This window comes from Lepidochelys kempii, chromosome 4 (genome assembly GCF_965140265.1).
Source record: "Lepidochelys kempii isolate rLepKem1 chromosome 4, rLepKem1.hap2, whole genome shotgun sequence".
In the NCBI taxonomy this organism is placed as follows: Eukaryota; Metazoa; Chordata; order Testudines; family Cheloniidae; genus Lepidochelys; species Lepidochelys kempii.
This window is the reverse complement of record NC_133259.1, coordinates 139,327,259-139,346,188: the sequence shown is the minus strand read 5'-3', so window position 1 is coordinate 139,346,188 and position 18,930 is coordinate 139,327,259. Positions and strand designations below refer to the sequence as shown.

The window sequence follows — 18,930 nt, the reverse complement described above, 5'->3', positions numbered from 1 at the left end:
GGGTCCATGCACTGTGCATGTGTATGATTGTGTGGGTGTGTGCATGCGTGGGTACGTGTGGGTGTACGGGCACCCCTGTGCATTGTTTTTGTGTGTCTGGGCTCTTGCGTACATGCAAGAGCACGCGTGTGTGCCAACACGTCTGTGCACATGTAACCCAGGCTTACTCAGGCTGGTGTTCTGGCCCCAGGAGTGGCCAAATCACATGGAAGCTGAAGACCCAATTATGCCCCAGACAGGGACCTCTGTCTCTAGAAGCATGAGCTCCCTCTGCCTGTGCTAAAATACCCAGGCCTGTTAGCTCAAGGCTGGAGCCAGCCCACTGACCTCCCTGTGATCCAACCACTGGAAGCCGGGGGGACCATGCGCCTCCCGGAGTACAAGTGGGTGACACGTGCGTCTGTTCCAGAGAGAAGCTACCTGTGAAATGCGGCGATCAGATCAGGTGACTTAGTGAACCCCGGCGACCAGTCTGCGTGCAGACCCTGTGCTGTCGTCTAACACGCGCAGGGCCGTCGCTTCCCCTCCCCTCCTCGCACAGCCAGGCTGGGTGCTTCAGGATCCAAACTGCTCGCCTGGCTTTTTAAAACTCACTGTCGGTTTCTTCATGTCAGTCTCAAAACCTCAGAAACTCATTCTCCTGCTTCCAGTCATTGGTACCAGCTTCCGCTCTGCCCTCCATATGGTCACCGCTGATGAGAGACTGCCCCTTCGGCTGCAGATCCTGCCAGCTGGAACGGCCAGCAAGAGTAGATTTGGGGCCAGGCTGTATTCTTTTCAAGGGTTACCACAAGAAGCTAAAACCTGAGCAGAACTGATCATAAATAGCCTGTCTGTAATTAACCGGCTAGTGTGGGTGTGGGTGAGACCATGTGTGTGTGTTAGAACACGCATGAGCATGTGTGTGTATTTTAGCAGGCAAGTGAGCATGTGTGTGTTAGAATGTGTGTGAGTGTGTGTATTTTAGCATGCCTGGGATCATGTGCCTTTGTGTGTGAGATTCTCTCTATGGGATGGAATCGGAGCTTTTCTTCTGTGTGTCATAGCCCCTGTACTGCTTACAGCTAATGGTGATTCTCTGCTCGCTCAATCAGTCGAGGAGTTTGAGTTCCATCGCTGTGTCCCTGTAAGGTTTCTAGTGGATGTGGTATGCAGCAGAGTGATGACAATGGTGAGGATCTAGGTGACCATAGGATGGTCCAAGTGGGACAGGAGGGGTCTTTAAACAATCCTCAAGACATTTATAACTCGAGGATGATCTTTCCTCCCAACTTTTCAGATGCCCCCAGGAATCCCCGAATGACTTCGTTCCTGGAGGCGGAGATGGGCAAACTGGCCATCATCCGGTGCATGGTGGACAGCAACCCCCCGGCCCAGCTGTCCCTGTATAAAGGAGATGAACTCGTGGCCTCCACCAGCTCCAGGACTGCAGCCGCTCAGCGGATCGGCATCACTGCCTCCCCAAACTCCCTGAGGGTAGAGATCCGGGACATCACGCTGGAGGACGAAGGGAACTATTGCTTCACCGCTAGCAATGCGTATGGCACATCTTCCGGCCGCCTGTACTTCCGTGTGCAAAGTGAGTACGGAGGAAATGGCTAGAGGGTGTGCGCAGCACTGCCCTCTGCTGGGTGCACCCAGAACTGCTCATCTGTGTGTCCTAGATCCTGTGCTGCTAGGGAGTGGTGAGATGCTACTTTGATTCTAGGGCCTCAGGAGCATTAGGATCGGAGTTCGATCCCCGCTCTCACCATGAAGTTCCATAGGGACAAGGACCTCCAGGGGTCCCTGCACTAGAGACAGGTGACCGGCCACAGGTTTCATAGGGTCTGTCTGGAGAAACGCCTTCAAGTTTGGCTACTTCTCCTAATCTTGGACCAGCTTTCCCAGGCTACAAAACCAGGTTGGAAACACTGTGAGAATGGAGAGTCCTACTACGCACCCGGCTAGAAATACCATGAGATGGGGGAGGGGTTGGCCCTGGGTCTTCTGTCTGTAGCTAGGAAGGGCAGAGGGTATGCAGGGAAATGACCTGTAATGAAGGGGGTGAGGAGGAACGTAGCTGAGCATGCATCTGAGAACCGTTAAGCAGGGGAGCTGCCCCTAGCTAAGGACCTAGATGAATAACTCCTGTTAGCATTCAGGTGGGACTTGCCCATCACCCTAGGAGAGGAAGAGCCCTCTCTGCATTCAGGGATACTTTAATGAATATTTGGCCTAAGTCCTCTGTGGTGTGTTTATTGGACACTGTAGCCTTCACTTCCTGTCCTGTAGCACTGCTGCATAAACAGTTGCCATGTTCTGCTGCAGAGGCGGCAGCATAGTAGTGGTGGGTGATCCTGATTGTAAAGCACCAACGGGAGCATTTGGGGCTCTGTTACTGAGGTCGCACTGAGAGGCGTGCACAGTCCCGCCCAGGCAGCCAGATAAAGATCCCTGCCCCAAGAAGCTTACGAACCCCGGCCTAGATCTTGATGTCCTTGCTCAGTCCTTCCTCAGGCAAACTCTCTGTAGTGAGTGAGAATGGAATGCTGCTGCCAAGATCTGAGCCAGCATGGGGAGAGCGGTGAAGTGCACTCGAGTGGTGTAAGCTGAGGCAGGTGGGGATTCTTGAAGGAGGAGAGGAAAAGGCCTTGACGGATGGTGATGGAAATTAGGGTTAGGCCAAAATCGGAACCCCAGATCCAAAGCCTGAGTTTTAGGGAAGTTTGGATCTGGATCCAGAATCTGCATTTTGAGCCTCTCTCTGTAATGAGCCAACACGCTGAATGCAACCTCTGTCCCCCTGGATTTTTTGGGAGCCCAGCTTTAGATCCATTTCCAGATCTGGGTTTCCCATGTTGGATATAAAAGGCTGATTCAGAACTGCCTGAATAGCAGCCGCCGTATTTTGGATTCAGATCCAGACTTGGCATGTCAGACCCATCTAGAGTGGGGACAGAGGTAGGACTCAACTTGCTCTTTGAGATCCAGGCTGTTATCATCTCTCTTTGCTGTGGCTTGTCTCCGTACTCTAGCGGCCAGAGTTCTAATCACGCCCTCCACGGACGTGCAGGAAGGGGATGGTGTCTCCCTGACATGTGATGTGACAGGAAATGCTCCAGAGGATGCCATCTACACCTGGTACAAAAACAGCCACCGGCTTCATGAGAGCTCGGAGAGCTCCCTCCACTTCCCGCACATAACCAGTGGGGATACTGGATCTTACCACTGCAAGGCTCACAGCCCCAAGGGACCCAGCAGCAGCGTCTCCCCAGCCGTCAGCGTACACGTCTCTTGTAAGTGATATTGTTTATCTAGGTGGAGGCTGATCCAGTTCTTATGGAGGTCTGTGAACAGCCTCCCATCGATGTCAGTGGAGCAGACCGTTGCACTGCATCACTGCTTAACTACATCCCAGGCTGGGTGCACTGGTTTTCTCCAGAGCCATTGCTAGAGGGTGGCTATTCCCTGAGCTGGTTGGAAATTTTCCAGCGGGAGATTTTCCCGTCGGAAAATGCGGATTCATCGAAAGCAAAACGTTTCGCAGAAACCTGTCGTCTTTGGTAAAAATTTTGCATTTAAAATCTTTTTTTTCAAACATTATTCAAGGCTGGAAATTTGTCGAAACCGACTCTTTCACAAGCAGTTCCGTTTTCAATTCATCAACATTTTTTGACCCCCAAAAATTGCATTGAAAATTCCCAACCAACTCTAGGAACAGAAGCGAACCACAAATACAAATTTTAAAGTATTTGCGGTGGAATCTTGAATTTAGATTTTCAAATGGAAATGGGGAGATCTGATCAGATTCTTCTGGGTGGATCTGCCTTTCCTTCTTCTCCTTCTATTATTTATAGTGTGGCAGTGTGTGCAATGGAGAACTTACAAGATAAAAGGACTTAAGAGATGAAGGGTTGTGAGGGGAGAAGGGATCCAGTATAGAGGTTTCAAGCAACTGACAGAGAATGTTGTGCTGGTGAAATAGGCTGACAGCTCCAGAAACAATGATTTGCTGATCAAAAAAGGAATCATGGCATTAAAGGCTCAAGATGATGGCAAATGAAGAGCATGTCCACTGTGCCTTAATGAGAGTGTCTCACCCCAACAGATCCACCCCGGGAGCCCCAGTTGACCTCCTTCCTGGAGACACTGGATGGGCAGCTGGGCATTCTCCAGTGCACTGTTGATAGTGACCCACAGTCAGAGTTATCTCTGTTCAGAGGAGGGGAACTTGTGGCCTCCACCACTGGCTCCCACCCTGCAGCCAGACAGCGAGTCAGCATCTCCTCATCACACAACAGCTTGAAGGTAGAGATCCAGGCTGTGGTAATGGAGGATGAAGGAGAGTATGTGTGTTCTGCTAGTAACACATACGGCAACGCAACCACCTCACTGAACTTCACTGCGGAGAGTGAGTGCGACATTGCCCTCTATGCCATGGGAACTGGATCCCTCTGTCTATCCCCCTACATACTGCTGTAGCCAGCCAGCCAGCCACCTGCATACCTCTTATAGCTAGAGATCCATCCATCCATATCCCTGTATCCAACCATCCACCTAAATACCCCCTGTATCTACCTATCTATCCATGCATCCCCATACATACCCCTATATCCATTCATCCACCTAAATACCCCCTGTATCTACCTATCTATCCATGCATCCCCATACATACCCCTATATCCATTCATCCACCTAAATACCCCCTGTATCTACCTATCTATCCATGCATCCCCATACATACCCCTATATCCATTCATCCACCTAAATACCCCCTGTATCTACCTATCTATCCATGCATCCCCATACATACCCCTATATCCATTCATCCACCTAAATACCCCCGTATCTACCTATCTATCCATGCATCCCCATACATACCCCTATATCCATTCATCCACCTAAATACCCCCTGTATCTACCTATCTATCCATGCATCCCCATACATACCCCTATATCCATTCATCCACCTAAATACCCCCTGTATCTACCTATCTATCCATGCATCCCCATACATACCCCTATATCCATTCATCCACCTAAATACCCCCTGTATCTACCTATCTATCCATGCATCCCCATACATACCCCTATATCCATTCATCCACCTAAATACCCCCGTATCTACCTATCTATCCATGCATCCCCATACATACCCCTATATCCATTCATCCACCTAAATACCCCCTGTATCTACCTATCTATCCATGCATCCCCATACATACCCCTATATCCATTCATCCACCTAAATACCCCCTGTATCTACCTATCTATCCATGCATCCCCATACATACCCCTATATCCATTCATCCACCTAAATACCCCCTGTATCTACCTATCTATCCATGCATCCCCATACATACCCCTATATCCATTCATCCACCTAAATACCCCCTGTATCTATCTATCTATCCATGCATTCCCATACATACCCCTATATCCATCAATCCACCTAAATACCTCCCTGTATCTACCTATCTATCCATGCATCCCCATACATACCCCTATATCCATTCATCCACCTAAATACCCCCGTATCTACCTATCTATCCATGCATCCCCATACATACCCCTATATCCATTCATCCACCTAAATACCCCCGTATCTACCTATCTATCCATGCATCCCCATACATACCCCTATATCCATTCATCCACCTAAATACCCCCTGTATCTACCTATCTATCCATGCATCCCCATACATACCCCTATATCCATTCATCCACCTAAATACCCCCGTATCTACCTATCTATCCATGCATCCCCATACATACCCCTATATCCATTCATCCACCTAAATACCCCCTGTATCTACCTATCTATCCATGCATCCCCATACATACCCCTATATCCATCAATCCACCTAAATACCCCCTGTATCTACCTATCTATCCATGCATCCCCATACATACCCCTATATCCATCAATCCACCTAAATACCTCCCTGTATCTGCCTAGCCATCTTTCCCCATACTTATCCCCCTCCCTCTCTCTCTCTCTCTCTCTCTCTCTCTCTCTCTCTCTAATCCTTGCATCCCCATACTTATCGCTGTATCCATCCATCCATCCCTCTACATACCCGTTGTATCCATCTGTCCATCTCCATACATACCCCTTTATCTATCTATCTATCTATCTATCTATCTATCTATCTATCTATCTATCTATCTATCTATCTATCTATCTATCCCCATAGTATATAAACATTTTCTCACATCACTCTTTCCTCCCAGCTGCAAGGGTCTGGATCTCTCCTTCGCCGGATGTCTACGAGGGGGATGCTGTTAACTTGACCTGTGCAGTTGACAGTGATGCCCTGGGGATGCTGCACTACACCTGGTATAAGAACAACATATGGTTCAGAGAGGGCCCTGGCAGGTCACTCGTGTTTCCCAAGGTCACCACGGCTGATGCTGCATCCTACCACTGCACGGTGAAGACCCAGGAGAGTGTTAGAAGCTCTTCCCCAGGCACTTTGAACGTCCTCTGTAAGTTCTTTGCATGGTTGAACTTTACAAGGTTCAGAGAAAAATGCCTCTGTATCCACCAGCCCAGCCTAAAGCCGCCAGCCCAGTGGCACCAGAAAGGGGAGCTAGATAAGTGACCCCTCGATACATTAGTGGGGAGGGGAGGGCTGCACTTCTTCCGAAGCATCCTGCTTTGTCTACTGCTGGAGTCAAGACCCCAGAGTTGGTTGGCCTATGGTCTGATCTGTCCTTAGAGGAACTCCTTGTAGGAGCATAGTGTAGTCCCCCCACACCCCTGGGCTTTAGAAAGCAAACAATGCTCCATAGTTCATGCCCATTCAAACCACACATGGGAGAAGAGGCATCCAAACATTAGCCAGAGACTTGTTTGGATTGAGCCTTAAAATATTGAGCTATCCCTTGGGAACTGGGAGTTCAAAGGGTCTGGGAATTGTGTCAAGTAAGGGGTGGGGGCTAGTCTGGGGGTCGGGGAAGGTTTCCTTGTCCCATCCTGACTCCCTAGAGTGGAAATCCGCCCATGCTCCTGGGCATGTGCTCCCAGCCAGTTCCCAGCCTGGCCACCAATTTAGGAGTCAGCTGTTAGAGGATGTCAGGTGGGTAGCTGTGGAGGGTGTGGGCAGCAGGGAGATGGGTGGGCAGAGCACATTGTGGGGAGGTAAGGCAGCTGCACAAGGTCACGTCTAGGTGTGGAAGTGGGATGGACAGTGGTTCGGCCTGAGCAAGTTTCAGCTGGAAACCAGGTAAGTTCACAATTTGCCAAATCTCATCTAAAGCCAGAACCCACGGCCCTCCTTGTTACCACCAGCCACAGCCTCGCCTGAAACTAAGGGTGGGTGAAATTTTTCGCAGAAAGTTTTGAAATTTTTTCACATTTTTCAAAATTCCCCAAGAAAAATTTACAAAAAACGGAAATGGAAAAATAGTCCATTTTCAAAACCTGGTTTCATTAAACAGTTTCTGATTTTTGAAAACCAAAAATGGATTTATTTTTATTGGAAACCATTTTTTTAAAACAAAAGCCAAAAAACCATTTTACAGAAACATTTTTGGTTTCTGGTTTTTCTGTTCATTAAAAAAAGTTTCAGTTAAAAATATTTTTCAGAGGTTCATAGATTCCAAGGCCAGAAGGGGCCACTGTGATCATCCAGTGTGATCTCCTGTCTAACACAGGCCAGAGACCTGCCCCACAATAATCCCTAGAGCCGAGCTTTTAGAAAACCAGCCAACCTTGATTTAAAAATTGCTAGTGATGGAGAATCCACCATGCCCCTTATTAAGTTGTTCCAAGGGTTAATTACTCTCACTGTTAAGAGTGTATGCCTTATTTCAAGTCTACATTTGTCTAGCTTCAACTTCCAGCCTTTGGATCATGTTAGACCTTTGTCTGCTAGATTGAAGAGCCCATTATTAAATATTTGTTCCCCATGTAGGCACGTATGGACTGTGATCAAATCACCTCTTAAGCTTCTCTTTGTTGAGTAAAACAAATTGATCTCCTTGAGTCTGTTGACCAGCACTACTTAACACCCAACCTTAGGGTTCCCCCAAAACTCAGCGAACAAATCCAGGGGTCCGCCTCACTCCTCTTATCCTGAGTATCAAGTGCTGAGCCAAGAAAGTGGAGTGAACATTGCTAAAATGGCACATGACAATGGGTATGAATTTTGAACTGAGTTCACACTGCCTACATTCAAGCCCTGTTTGTGTTTATTTTCCATGAGTATTAGTGTAAAAGAGTTCCCGGCAGAGAAGTTGGCAAAAGTGGAGAATCTGTAGCTGATTCCAGAGAATACTGATGAAAAGCGAGTTTGCAATCTCACCCCCACCCCCCGCACCACAAAACCTGATTCTTAGAGTCACACTCATCCAATCAGGGAACAGTGACACACCATGTGACACCAATGTGTCCAATCAACTCAGCTCAAATTTTTGTACTGAACACTCATCACAAACAGCTTGTGAACGAGCTACAGGCCAAGAGTCAGTCACAGAAATCCCCTGCCAAATCATTTTGAATAACGACGTAACTCAAGAAAAAAGAGGCAAAGTTCACTGAATAAATGAGCTGTGACAAATTGTTTGGCCAGCTCTAATAATGGATCCCTCATGAAACCTTCCTGGCTCTAGTTCACAGATTGACAGAGTTCCACCCCAGAAGAGGCCATTCAATTATCCAGTCTGACCACCTGTATAGCACAGGGCAGGGAATTTCACCCAGGTACCCAATAACTTGTGAGTCACTGAGGTCACATTAAAGTTCTGAGGTCAAATTAAATCCTCCTTCCTTGTAGATCCTCCCAGGAATCTCTGGGTGAAGTCCTTCCTGGAGACTCAAGATGGGAAGCTAGCCATCATCGTCTGTGCTGTTGACAGTAACCCGCAGTCAGAACTGGCCCTGCGCAGAGCTGGTGAGCTGGTTGCTTCTGGTTCCTCCCGAGGTGACGGGGCATCCGGACAGAGGTTACGCGTCTCATCCTCACCTAACTCCTTGAAACTGGAGATCAAGAGCGTCACCTTGGAGGATGAAGGGACGTATGTGTGCTCGGCAAACAATGCGATCGGCGAGGCCAGCAGCTCCGTATACTTCACCATAGAGAGTGAGTATGGAGTACATGACTCCCATTGCTCTCCAGTGTCACTTAGAAGGGAATTCGGGGCAGATTCTCTCCCCCACTGCTCTCCCCCTGCACCAGAGAGTGGAATCTTCCTGTCTATTCTGCTGGGGATTCTCCTGGCCAGCGGGCAACTAAGCAAAGAAGCAACAGAGCCATCTGACCCCAGCATAGGGGGTGGGTAGAGACAGGTAAGTGGATATGGCTGAGACATGCTGCGCTCCAGCTATCCCTGGCTGGTGAATGTGGATCATTGCCGGGTGTGTAGGTTAGAGCAGCCCCCATGCTGCTCTAACCTAGGCCAGGCCTGGGGTAGAATTGGGCAGAAGATCAGGGATCTGTAACAATCCACCAAGCTGACTCTGATTGTTAGTTATTGGTTTCAAAGGGCTGCTCCAGCTGTATCCATTCCAGCTTTGCTCTGGTTTCTTCCACAGCTGCGAGGGTTGTGATCCAACCAGGTCCCGATGCACGTGAGGGGGACCGCATCACACTGACCTGTGAGGATACCAGCGCCCAGCCGAGCACCATTTACACCTGGTACAAGAACACCAAATGGCTGGCGGAGGGCCCTGCCAGTTCCCTCATGATCCCTGGTGTGGCGGGCACTGATGCTGGCTCGTACTCCTGCACGGCTCACAATGACAGGGGAAGAAGGACATCTCTGCCCACTGCCTTGCGCGTGCTATGTAAGTTGCCTGCAGTTTAGATAACGTTATGTCCTCTCAGGTGGAGGCATGCAGCCGAATTCCCAGTGCAGGTGACTCCAATCTCAAAACCAAGTCTTGCTGGGTGCCTGCCATGATGAGCTCCAGGGACAAGGGATCATTGTTTCTCTGGGGAAAGGGTGACAGTTCCCTGTTGGATACAACCCAAATGGGTCAAATTCTTGAAACATTATTTAGCTTTAAATATCTTAAGTGGAAACAGTACCCACACTAGAGAGGGAAGGTCTTTGTCCCCCTCTAGTGGCTGCTCCACATCAGAGGTTAACAAGTCTGCCATTGCTGCCCGCTAATGAGCGGGCTTAATCCTTTCACTGGCGGTTTCAGCTCTGTAAACCCTGGTTCAAATCCTGCTGTTGGCCCAGATGGGGTCAGTTATAGAAACGTACCGGGCCAAAGCCCGCTTTCAGTGGCGGCAGCGTAAATCCAGAGGAACACAGTTTCTCCGGAGCAATGCTACCCCACAGTGATTCAGGGACCAATGAGAAGTGCCTTCAAAATACCTAAGATAGAAAGAGATCCGGCAGAGCTACTCTGTGTTTACACCAGTGTAACTGAGATCAGAATGCAGTGCACTGCATCTGCCCTAGCTCTCTGTTAACAGTGGGAACAGCCCCGCGGGCTCTCCCCGCATTGCTGTCTGCCTGTGTGTCGGCCCTGGCCCGGAAGGCAAACTCCAGGAGAAAGAGAGGAGAAGCTCATTCACTGTGGCCCATTCCACCTTCGGCCTCTCTGCTGTGACTGCCAACGGGAGGCAGTCGGCGCCAGGTGCTCTTGGCCACTCCACACAGATCGGTGGATAGTCATCAAGTGCCGATGACGTCTGGTCAGTCCTGAGCGAGTCAGAGAGTTGACCAGGGGCCCAGGGTTATAAGCGTCACGCTAGAACCGATGGGGAATTTTGTAACAAAACGTTTTTTCCCATTGGAAAGCACTGATTCCTCGCAGCCTCAACGCCTCGTAGGAAAGGGTCAGTTTCAATGAAGTTCCCGTTTCAAACATTTTTGAAAAAGAGATTCTAAGTTGTCGGAGCATCCCATTTCGACATTTTCTGAATGTTTTTTGGTTCAAACTGATTTCCCATTGAGAAATTTAAGTTATCTGAAGATACAAAACATGGAAAAAAATATGAACAGGTCAACATTGAAACAAAATTTCTCCAAAGTTATTGAAACAAAATATTCTGATTGCGACGTTCAAAGACAAATGTCAGATATTTGGTTTGCAAAAGTTGTTGAGATTTCAATTTTTCATCCTGATTTGGGACAGGGAGAATTTTTTAAATCTCAAAAACGCTCAAAGGGCAGGAAAACCATTTCCTTTCTAGAGCTATTCCTTACCCCCTGCCCGTCCCCAGAGCCATCTGGCCAAACTGTGCCACCCCCTTCCAGAAGAAAGTGACTGTCTTTGTTTTTTAACTCAAGTACAATGTGTTCTTGTCCCTTCAGACGCCCCAAGGAAGCCCTCACTGAGCTCCTTCCTAGATACCCAGGATGGGCGCCAGGCCATCATCCAATGCACTGTCGACAGCCACCCACCGTCAGAGATAGCCCTGTACAGAGGGGCTGAGCTCACACCTGTGGCTTCCACCTGGGGTTCTCGGGGCTCACCCAGCCAGCGGCTGAGCGTTCACGTGTCCCACAACTCCCTGAAGGTAGAGATGAAGGACGTTGTGCTGGAGGACGCAGGCCAGTACATCTGCTTGGCTAACAACACCTACGGCAGTGCTGCAGCATCCGTGCACTTCGGGGTGGAGAGTGAGTGCAGGTGTATTTTTAACCCTTCCATGCCGTGCTCTCTCCCAGGAGCACCTGCAGGCTATGCGGGGATTTGGATGCAGATCCCATAGGGTGGGGCCAAAGCAGAATCTGGATCTTGTGCACCTCCGTGGAACCTCTGGGGAAACTCCGATTTAAATCTCGATCTGAGCATTACAGCAGATTTGGGTGTAGAGCTCAGTGCTAGCAGCTGGTGCTAGGCTGACAATGCTAGAGGCTAAGAATGAGATTTGCCAAGTGGTCTAAGGCTGTGGTTCTCAACCAGGGGTCCGGGGCCCCCTGGGGGGCCGCGAGCAGGTTTCAGGGGGTCCTCCAAGCATGGCCAATGTTAGACTAGCTGGGGCCCAGGGCAGAAAGCCGAAGCCCCAGCGCATGGGGCTGAAGTCCAGGGCCCTGAGCCCCACCACCCAGGGCTGAAGCTGAAGCCTGAGCAATGTAGCTTCGTGGGGGCTCCTGTGGCGTGGGGCCCCGGGCAATTGCCCTGCTTGCTACCCCCTCATGCCGGCTCTGGCTTTTAGAGAACCAGTTACTGTGGCACAGGTGGGTGGTGGAGTTTTATAGCATGTTGGGGGGCGGGGCTCAGAAAGAAAAAGATTGAGAACCCCTGGCCTAGAGGACTTAGCCATGTAGCTGCCAGTAATGTCACTGACACAAGATGGGTGAGGTAATATCTTCACAGAAGTTGGTTCAATAGAAGACATTACATCACCCACCTTGTCTCTCTAATATTCTGGGACTGACCTGGCTACAAAAACACTGCATACAATATTGTCACTGGGAGATATGTGTCAAATCCCCTGGACTGCTTTGAAAATCACATTCCCCCGATGCTATCGTTATCTGCCCAAGCAATGGTAGTGTAATATACCCAACTCACGTGCTTCTCCATGCCAGTGTGCCCCAACTCTCATCTGGAGGGACCACCTCTAGCAATGAGGAGATAGTTCATTTCTTTGGCCCATTCAAAGGGGGCCAACAAGGGGTCCGATCAGTACCAATTACGGTGGTGGGTTTTGTGGAGGAGGCATCTGGACTAAGACACACCAAACAGCTATCCGAGGGATCTAACCTTGGGCTAGATTGGAACTGGAATCTGAGATCAATAGCACTGGCTGGAAAATGGATGATACTGTCTGTTGAAAATGTTGACAAAAATTAACATTTTTCAGTTTTGTGGACATTGTTTGCAGAATTTTTCTGGTTTTCGCTGAAAAACCAAAACCTCAAAAGTTGTTGAAGACCAAAAAAAGTCCTTATTTTTAACACACACACACATCCCCCAAAAAATCAGCAAACATGGAAATTTTATTGCAAAAATTTCCATTCTGTCAAAAAAAATCTGAAAAAGAGTTCGGATAAAAAAATTGTAAGCAGCTCTGCTGATGAGCAGCTAAGTCTCATGAAACGTGGCGCTCTCCTGGCTCCACTAGAATACATTTGGCTGATTTTCCTGATCTCTTCTCCCCATCAGCTATCAGAATCATGATTGAACCATCGCAGGAAATCCACGAAGGAGTTGCCGTCAACATGACCTGCCTGGTTGCCGATTGGCTCAGGGGGGAGACCAACTACACCTGGTATAAGAACAGCAAGTGGCTGCAGGACGGTCCCGTTAGATCGCTCCACCTTGATAGGGTATCCAGCGCCGACACTGGGTCATATCACTGTCGGGCAGAGGGGAGGACAGGAAGAGCCACCTCTGCCCTGGTCAGCTTGGATGTGCTCTGTGAGTGTCAGGGGGATTTGGGGTTTGATTTGTTCACACTAAATAAAGGCAACTCGGGATCTCGTTGTTATTATCTGTTATTTCCATAGAGCCATAGATGTGCCCAGCGCTCCATGAGAGTAAAATTAAGACACAGGCCCCAGGCAGAGCCCCAGATCCAAACAGCTCTGAACTATGGGAGCATCCAAAATCAAGATGCCAACGTCCCCTCCCTTTAAATGAACCAAACCAAAGAATGATTGAAACAACCTCTTCCTTCTTCTGCAGTCTCCCCGTCTCCTCTCTCCCTTGTCCTTTCACCCCTCAGCCTTTGGATGTTAAAAGCCTGGCTAACGTGATTTCTTGGCATTTGTGTAGCACTGTTTTCAGATACACTTTGAAGGTTAATAATAGACTGAGTCGAACAATTTACAAGGGGACCGTTTTCCATTGGAAAATGCTGATTTGAGAACAGTGAAGCATTTCACCGGAACGTATGGATTTCATTGAATTTTTCAAGGGGGAATCATTCAAACATTTAATTGTGATAAGATCCAAATGTTTTGTTCCAATAAGGCTGAAATGCTTCATTTTGATAATATAATAGAAGAGTCAACACCAGAAAGTCGAAATGAAACATTCTGATCGTATCTGAAAGAAACTTTTCCATAAAGTGGCGATGAAATATTCCTTTTTGCAAAAAATTGCAAGATTTCAAATCAGGACAAAATGAACTTTTGAAATCTTGGAATTTCTCATGGGATGGAAAGACTATTTTGTGATCTGTTCTAGTCGATAACTGTAGACCACCACTGGCTGCTCTTAACCAGTCACCTCAGTTGAGGAAGCCCCGTCACCTGATTTAACAATAACATTGTCTCCTCCATGCAGACGCTCCAAGGAACCCATCGATGAACGCTTTCCTGGAGAACCGCAATGCAAGGGTGGGCCTCATCCGATGCACAGCTGAAAGCAACCCACAGGCTGAATTAGCCCTGTACAGAGAGGATAAACTAGTGGCTTCCACCCGAGGCCCCCGCTCAGCAGCCAGCCAGAGGGTCAGTGTGTTTCCATCCTACAACACCTTGAGAGTGGAGATCTGGGATGTCACATCAGCGGATTCGGCAGAATACACGTGCATGGCCAGCAATGCACTAGGCAACGTGACAGCCACCTCCTACTTCAGTGCACAGAGTAAGTCAGGCTGCTAGCGGGCTATCAGCCATGGATGGGGCTGCCACGCCCCGTCAAATCCATCCCCACAGACAACATAGGATTGTTCCCTACAGCGTGTTCTCCATCCAGTCCCGTTGTACCCAGCAGGGGGCACAGACCCTCAGAGGAGCAGATCTGAATCCATCCAGCAGGGGCAGTGAGGCACACGTGCAAACACACACACAAGAACGGCCAGACGGAGTCAGACCAAAGGCCCATCTAGCCCAGTCTTCTGTCTTCCGACAGTGACCAGTGCCAGGTGCCCCAGACGGAATGAACAGAACAGGGCAAGTAGCGAGTGATCCATTTCTTGTTGTCCAGTCCCAGCATCTGGCAGTCAGAGGCTGAGGGGCAGCCAGAGCATGGAGTTGCATCTCTGACCATCTTGGTGAATAGCCATTGATGGACCTGTCCTCCATTAATTTATCTAGTTCTTTTTGGGGCCCTGTTACAGTCTTGGCCTTCACAACATCCTCTGGCAACGAGTTCTACCGGTTGTGTGAAGAAATACTCCCTTTTGTTTGTCTTAAACCTGCTGTCTATTAATTTCATTGGGTGACCCCTGGTTCTTGTGTTATGAGAAGGAGTAAATAACACTTCCCTATTCACTTTCTCCAAACCAGTTATAGACCTCTAGCATCTCCCCCCTTAGTTGTCTCTTTTCCAAGCTGAAAAGTCTCAGTCTATTAATCTCTCCTCATATGGAAGCTGTTCCATATCCCTAATCATTTTTGGTGCCCTTCTCAGTACCTTTTCCAATGTATCTTTTTTGAGATGGGGCGACCACATCTGCACGCAGTAGTCAAGGTGTGGGCGTACCATGGATGTATAGAGCGGCAGCAGGATTTTTGCTGTCTTATTCTCTATCTCTTTCCTAATGATTCCCAACATTCTGTTCGCTTTTTTGACGGCCGCTGCATTGTGAGCAGATATTTTCGGAGAACTCCCCACAATGACTCCGAGATCTCTTAGAGGTCTGATCCAACCCAGCAGGGGGCAGTGGGACACACATGCAGCTCGGACCCTGTCCATCGGGAGGCGATGGAGCACAGACAATAGCCACAACGCGATGACTGAAACAACAACTCAGATGTTGCGGTAGAAGAACACAGCCTCCTGGCTTTGAGCGCTGAGTGTATTGTCAGACCTGACAAACACAAGTCACTGGCCCTCCAGGAAGGGGGCTGGCGAGGGAGAGGTTAAATCCAGTACATCGGGGGGCAACTTCACCTTTCCAAAACTCACTGCCCCCTTCCCTTACCCATGTTTTGCCCCTGTTGGAGTGACCTGAGTCACAGCAGTGTCTGGAAAATCACTGTGCGGGCAGCTGTTTGTGATTTTTACACTGGCTGGAATAACCCTCCTCTTCTCTCTCCTCCTCAGCTCTCGCTGACCTCCGCTTGTACAAGATCCTGGCCGGGATGTTTATCGCAGCGCTGGGGGTTATTGTTCTGGCCGTTGCAGTGGTCCTGTTATGGCCCAGGTAACTTGGCTCTTGCTGCTGTAGTTTGTAGAAGCAGCTTAGGGGGGGTCCAACTGGACTGGCTCACAGGGGCTGGGAAGGGATGGCTTGTTTTGGGGTGGGTGACTTTTATTTATTGTTAATTTGATATTACTAAAGCCAGCCCACAAGAAGGGGTAAGTTTTGACTGGAAAAAGCCTGAAGTGACATTTATTTGAACAGTCCAAGAGGGAAATTGAGGCAGGCTGCTGTAGGCCACTGAGGGGACACCTGGGAGGCTGCTGGCCGGGTTACAGACTGAATCCTTTTCCTGCTGGTGGTGAACATGAGTTGTATGACCCACTGCTCAGTGTGTTGGGTCCCCCACTCTACGTGATCCACAGAGGATGTCAGGCTGTTACTGTCCAACCTGCAGAGCCGGTCTCTGTAGCAGCCACTGTAGAGACTGCCATGGTTAGCTCTGGAGGTCCCTGGTTTGGGCCCTGATGGTGCCATTTGAGAGTTTTTGAGCACCTTGTACACAAGGCCTTGCCAGGTCTCAGGCCAGTTCCAGGTGTTGGCATCACAACTGGCCCCTCACTGGCTGTCTAAGTGGAGAGGCCAATGACTGAATGGCCCTGGAGAATAGCAGCCCCTCTTGTATCGAGTGTGTGCATTCAGGAGCCGCATCTGCTGGAGGGGGGCATTGGTGGTCAGACACGACAATGATGGGCACATGAGAATAACTCACTGGAAAAGTGTGTGTCAGACCCCTCACTAGTGGCTGGTCCCCTACAGGAAAACAGCCTACTACTGCTAACAGGATTGTTCCTTTAACTCAAGCAGCAGAGGTCTGCTCTTCAGCCCTGGGTTCAGATCCTGCTGATGACCCAAGTGAAGGTTTGCGATGTAGGCAGACAGATGGCACAGCGGGCCTGCCGAGTCGGGCTTTTTCTGCTCCTAAAATATCTTCTCTTAAGTGCTAACCACCCTCACCATGACACATATGTTGCCTCCTCTCCTGCCTAGGATAAAGAAGCTACTGAAGCCGCTAAAAGATGAAAGCTCCATGGAACTGACTGGCACAGGGGAACAATCACAGGTGTGATTCCTCGGTGTGGCTGGGTTGTTCCCATGCTTGGGGTTTGGCCCGGGGTCACCAGAGCTGAAGGTCAGGCCCCCAGCTGCTCAAAGGCATAAAAGACAGTGGGGCCAGCTGAACTGAGAGGGTCCGGCTGCTTTGCTGTTGCCTACAGAGCAGGCCTTGGGGTAGATACTGGTACATGAGTGCAGGACAGTGGGACTGATGGGGATGGAGAGGGACGAGGGGTTAATGCACTGGGGTGCGTCAGGAGCTGAAATCCTGGGCCCGTGTTGGGATCAAACGGGATCTGGGTTGCATTTTTTCCAGCCCGCCCTGCCCTGCCTGTGCTGACCTATCAAAAAGGCCTGGGCATGAAAACTGCATGCTCCCCACAGCCTCCCCCATCCTGTCCCTCCCCCTTCAACCCTCTGTCTCACCCTCCAGCCCCGAAGAGGTATGGAGAGCCTTCTCTGTGGGTCTGTCTCCCCATTTCCCCATGCTACATGAACCCTGCACCTAGGAGTCGAATTCTTTGTGCCTGGAACATAGGGGAAGATGCAGTCCATGCTGGGGGTGCAGGAGTTATTTAAGGACGAGATCTTCAGTTGGTACGAATTGACTTAGCTCCATCGGCTTCAGGGCAGCTGTGGCCATTGACTGGCCCACTGATGTCAGTGGATCTCTGCCAATCGGCACCCGCTGGGGATCCGGCCCGCCGACGTCCATGGAGCTCTGCAGACGGACGCTGGCTGGATGTTGATAATTTAACCCCGCTGGCTAGGAAGAGCGCTGGGCGAGGGTGGGAATTCACACTCCCATTCCCGGGGCTGGCAGAGCAGAGGGTGGACGGGCCCAGGGCTGGACGCTGGGCAGAGGGAGTGCTCGGAATAGAAGGGCGGAGCGACCCCTGCAGGAGGGTCAAAGATAGGCAAAGGGGCAGGATTGTAGCTCAGCAAGACGGTGCCGCTGTCTGTGGCCCCTGGTCCGTTTCTGGCACCGAAGTTAACAGAGACCCATGTCTGGTGTGTGGCCGGGGATTGTGCACTTGGGGGCTTGTCCCACAGGCTGATTTGGGGTGCTGGGGTTTTTCCCAGCAAATTCCAACGGGGCGGGATTGTGTAACTTTTCCAGGTTGACGACGCCTCCTCGACCTACAGCTAACCACGCCGCTCGGCAGTGCCCGGAGCAGCCTGCACGGCAGCCGCACTGAGACTCCCCCTGCCCGGCTGGACCTGGGCAGCGAAGTTGTTCTCACCCAGTGGCATATTTTTGGTGCTCGCCATACCTTGTACATCGCATGTGTCAAATGCAGGACCGCAGTCAATACCCAGAACTGAGCCTGGACTGTGAAAAATCCCAGGTGGTGTTTTCATTGTAACTCCGTTTAGCATCCTCACCCCTCTCCCCCTCCACAAAACCCACGCCATCCGGAGCGCCCTCATCTGCGCCCTGTGACTCCATCAAGCCCCCACTTTTGCAGTAACCTCCCCAGGGTGCTGCCAAGCATCGAATCAGTCACAAAATAAACGAAGGAGCAAACTGTCGGTGTCACAAATGTTCAGAAGTACAACCCCTCTGGACCCGACCCCGTGTGAGGGGAAGGCAGTGGGGAAGCTTCCCCTTGACCTCACAGATGCAGGATCAGGCTCTTAAACCTAGTCATTCTCAAAGCCTATTCAACCTTACTGGGGGGAAAGCTGGGGGAGCCCTCAGGATCTAACCACTGGGGGTGGGGGTGCTGCGGATGGATCTTGGCTCTCAGGTGAGGTGTGCCCAGCAGTACAGACTCGACCCTCATGTATCTGATTTATCTAATGACTGGTATGGGAGATAGTCCATACCTGTGTAATGCCCTAGGTACGTGCTCAAGATGGGAATTCATAGATTATAAAGCTGGGA

At 50.0% G+C, this 18,930-nt stretch overlaps 1 protein-coding gene across 6 annotated transcripts in view; it reads left to right on the top strand.

The window, feature by feature from the left end:
- SIGLEC1 (sialic acid binding Ig like lectin 1) overlaps positions 1–18,563 on the top strand; it is a 71,525-nt gene extending 52,962 nt beyond the window's left edge. For all 6 annotated transcript variants that reach the window (XM_073343057.1, XM_073343059.1, XM_073343061.1 and 3 more), the window contains exons 11-22: positions 1,280–1,579; positions 3,018–3,278; positions 4,091–4,393; positions 6,217–6,471; positions 8,763–9,068; positions 9,521–9,772; positions 11,257–11,565; positions 13,058–13,312; positions 14,183–14,485; positions 15,890–15,989; positions 16,977–17,049; positions 18,163–18,563. In XM_073343057.1, coding sequence (XP_073199158.1) covers positions 1,280–1,579; positions 3,018–3,278; positions 4,091–4,393; positions 6,217–6,471; positions 8,763–9,068; positions 9,521–9,772; positions 11,257–11,565; positions 13,058–13,312; positions 14,183–14,485; positions 15,890–15,989; positions 16,977–17,049; positions 18,163–18,192 — 2,747 coding nt within the window. In that variant the 3' untranslated portion in view covers positions 18,193–18,563. The remainder of the gene's footprint in view (positions 1–1,279; positions 1,580–3,017; positions 3,279–4,090; positions 4,394–6,216; positions 6,472–8,762; positions 9,069–9,520; positions 9,773–11,256; positions 11,566–13,057; positions 13,313–14,182; positions 14,486–15,889; positions 15,990–16,976; positions 17,050–18,162) is intronic.
- Positions 18,564–18,930: the final 367 nt, after the last annotated feature.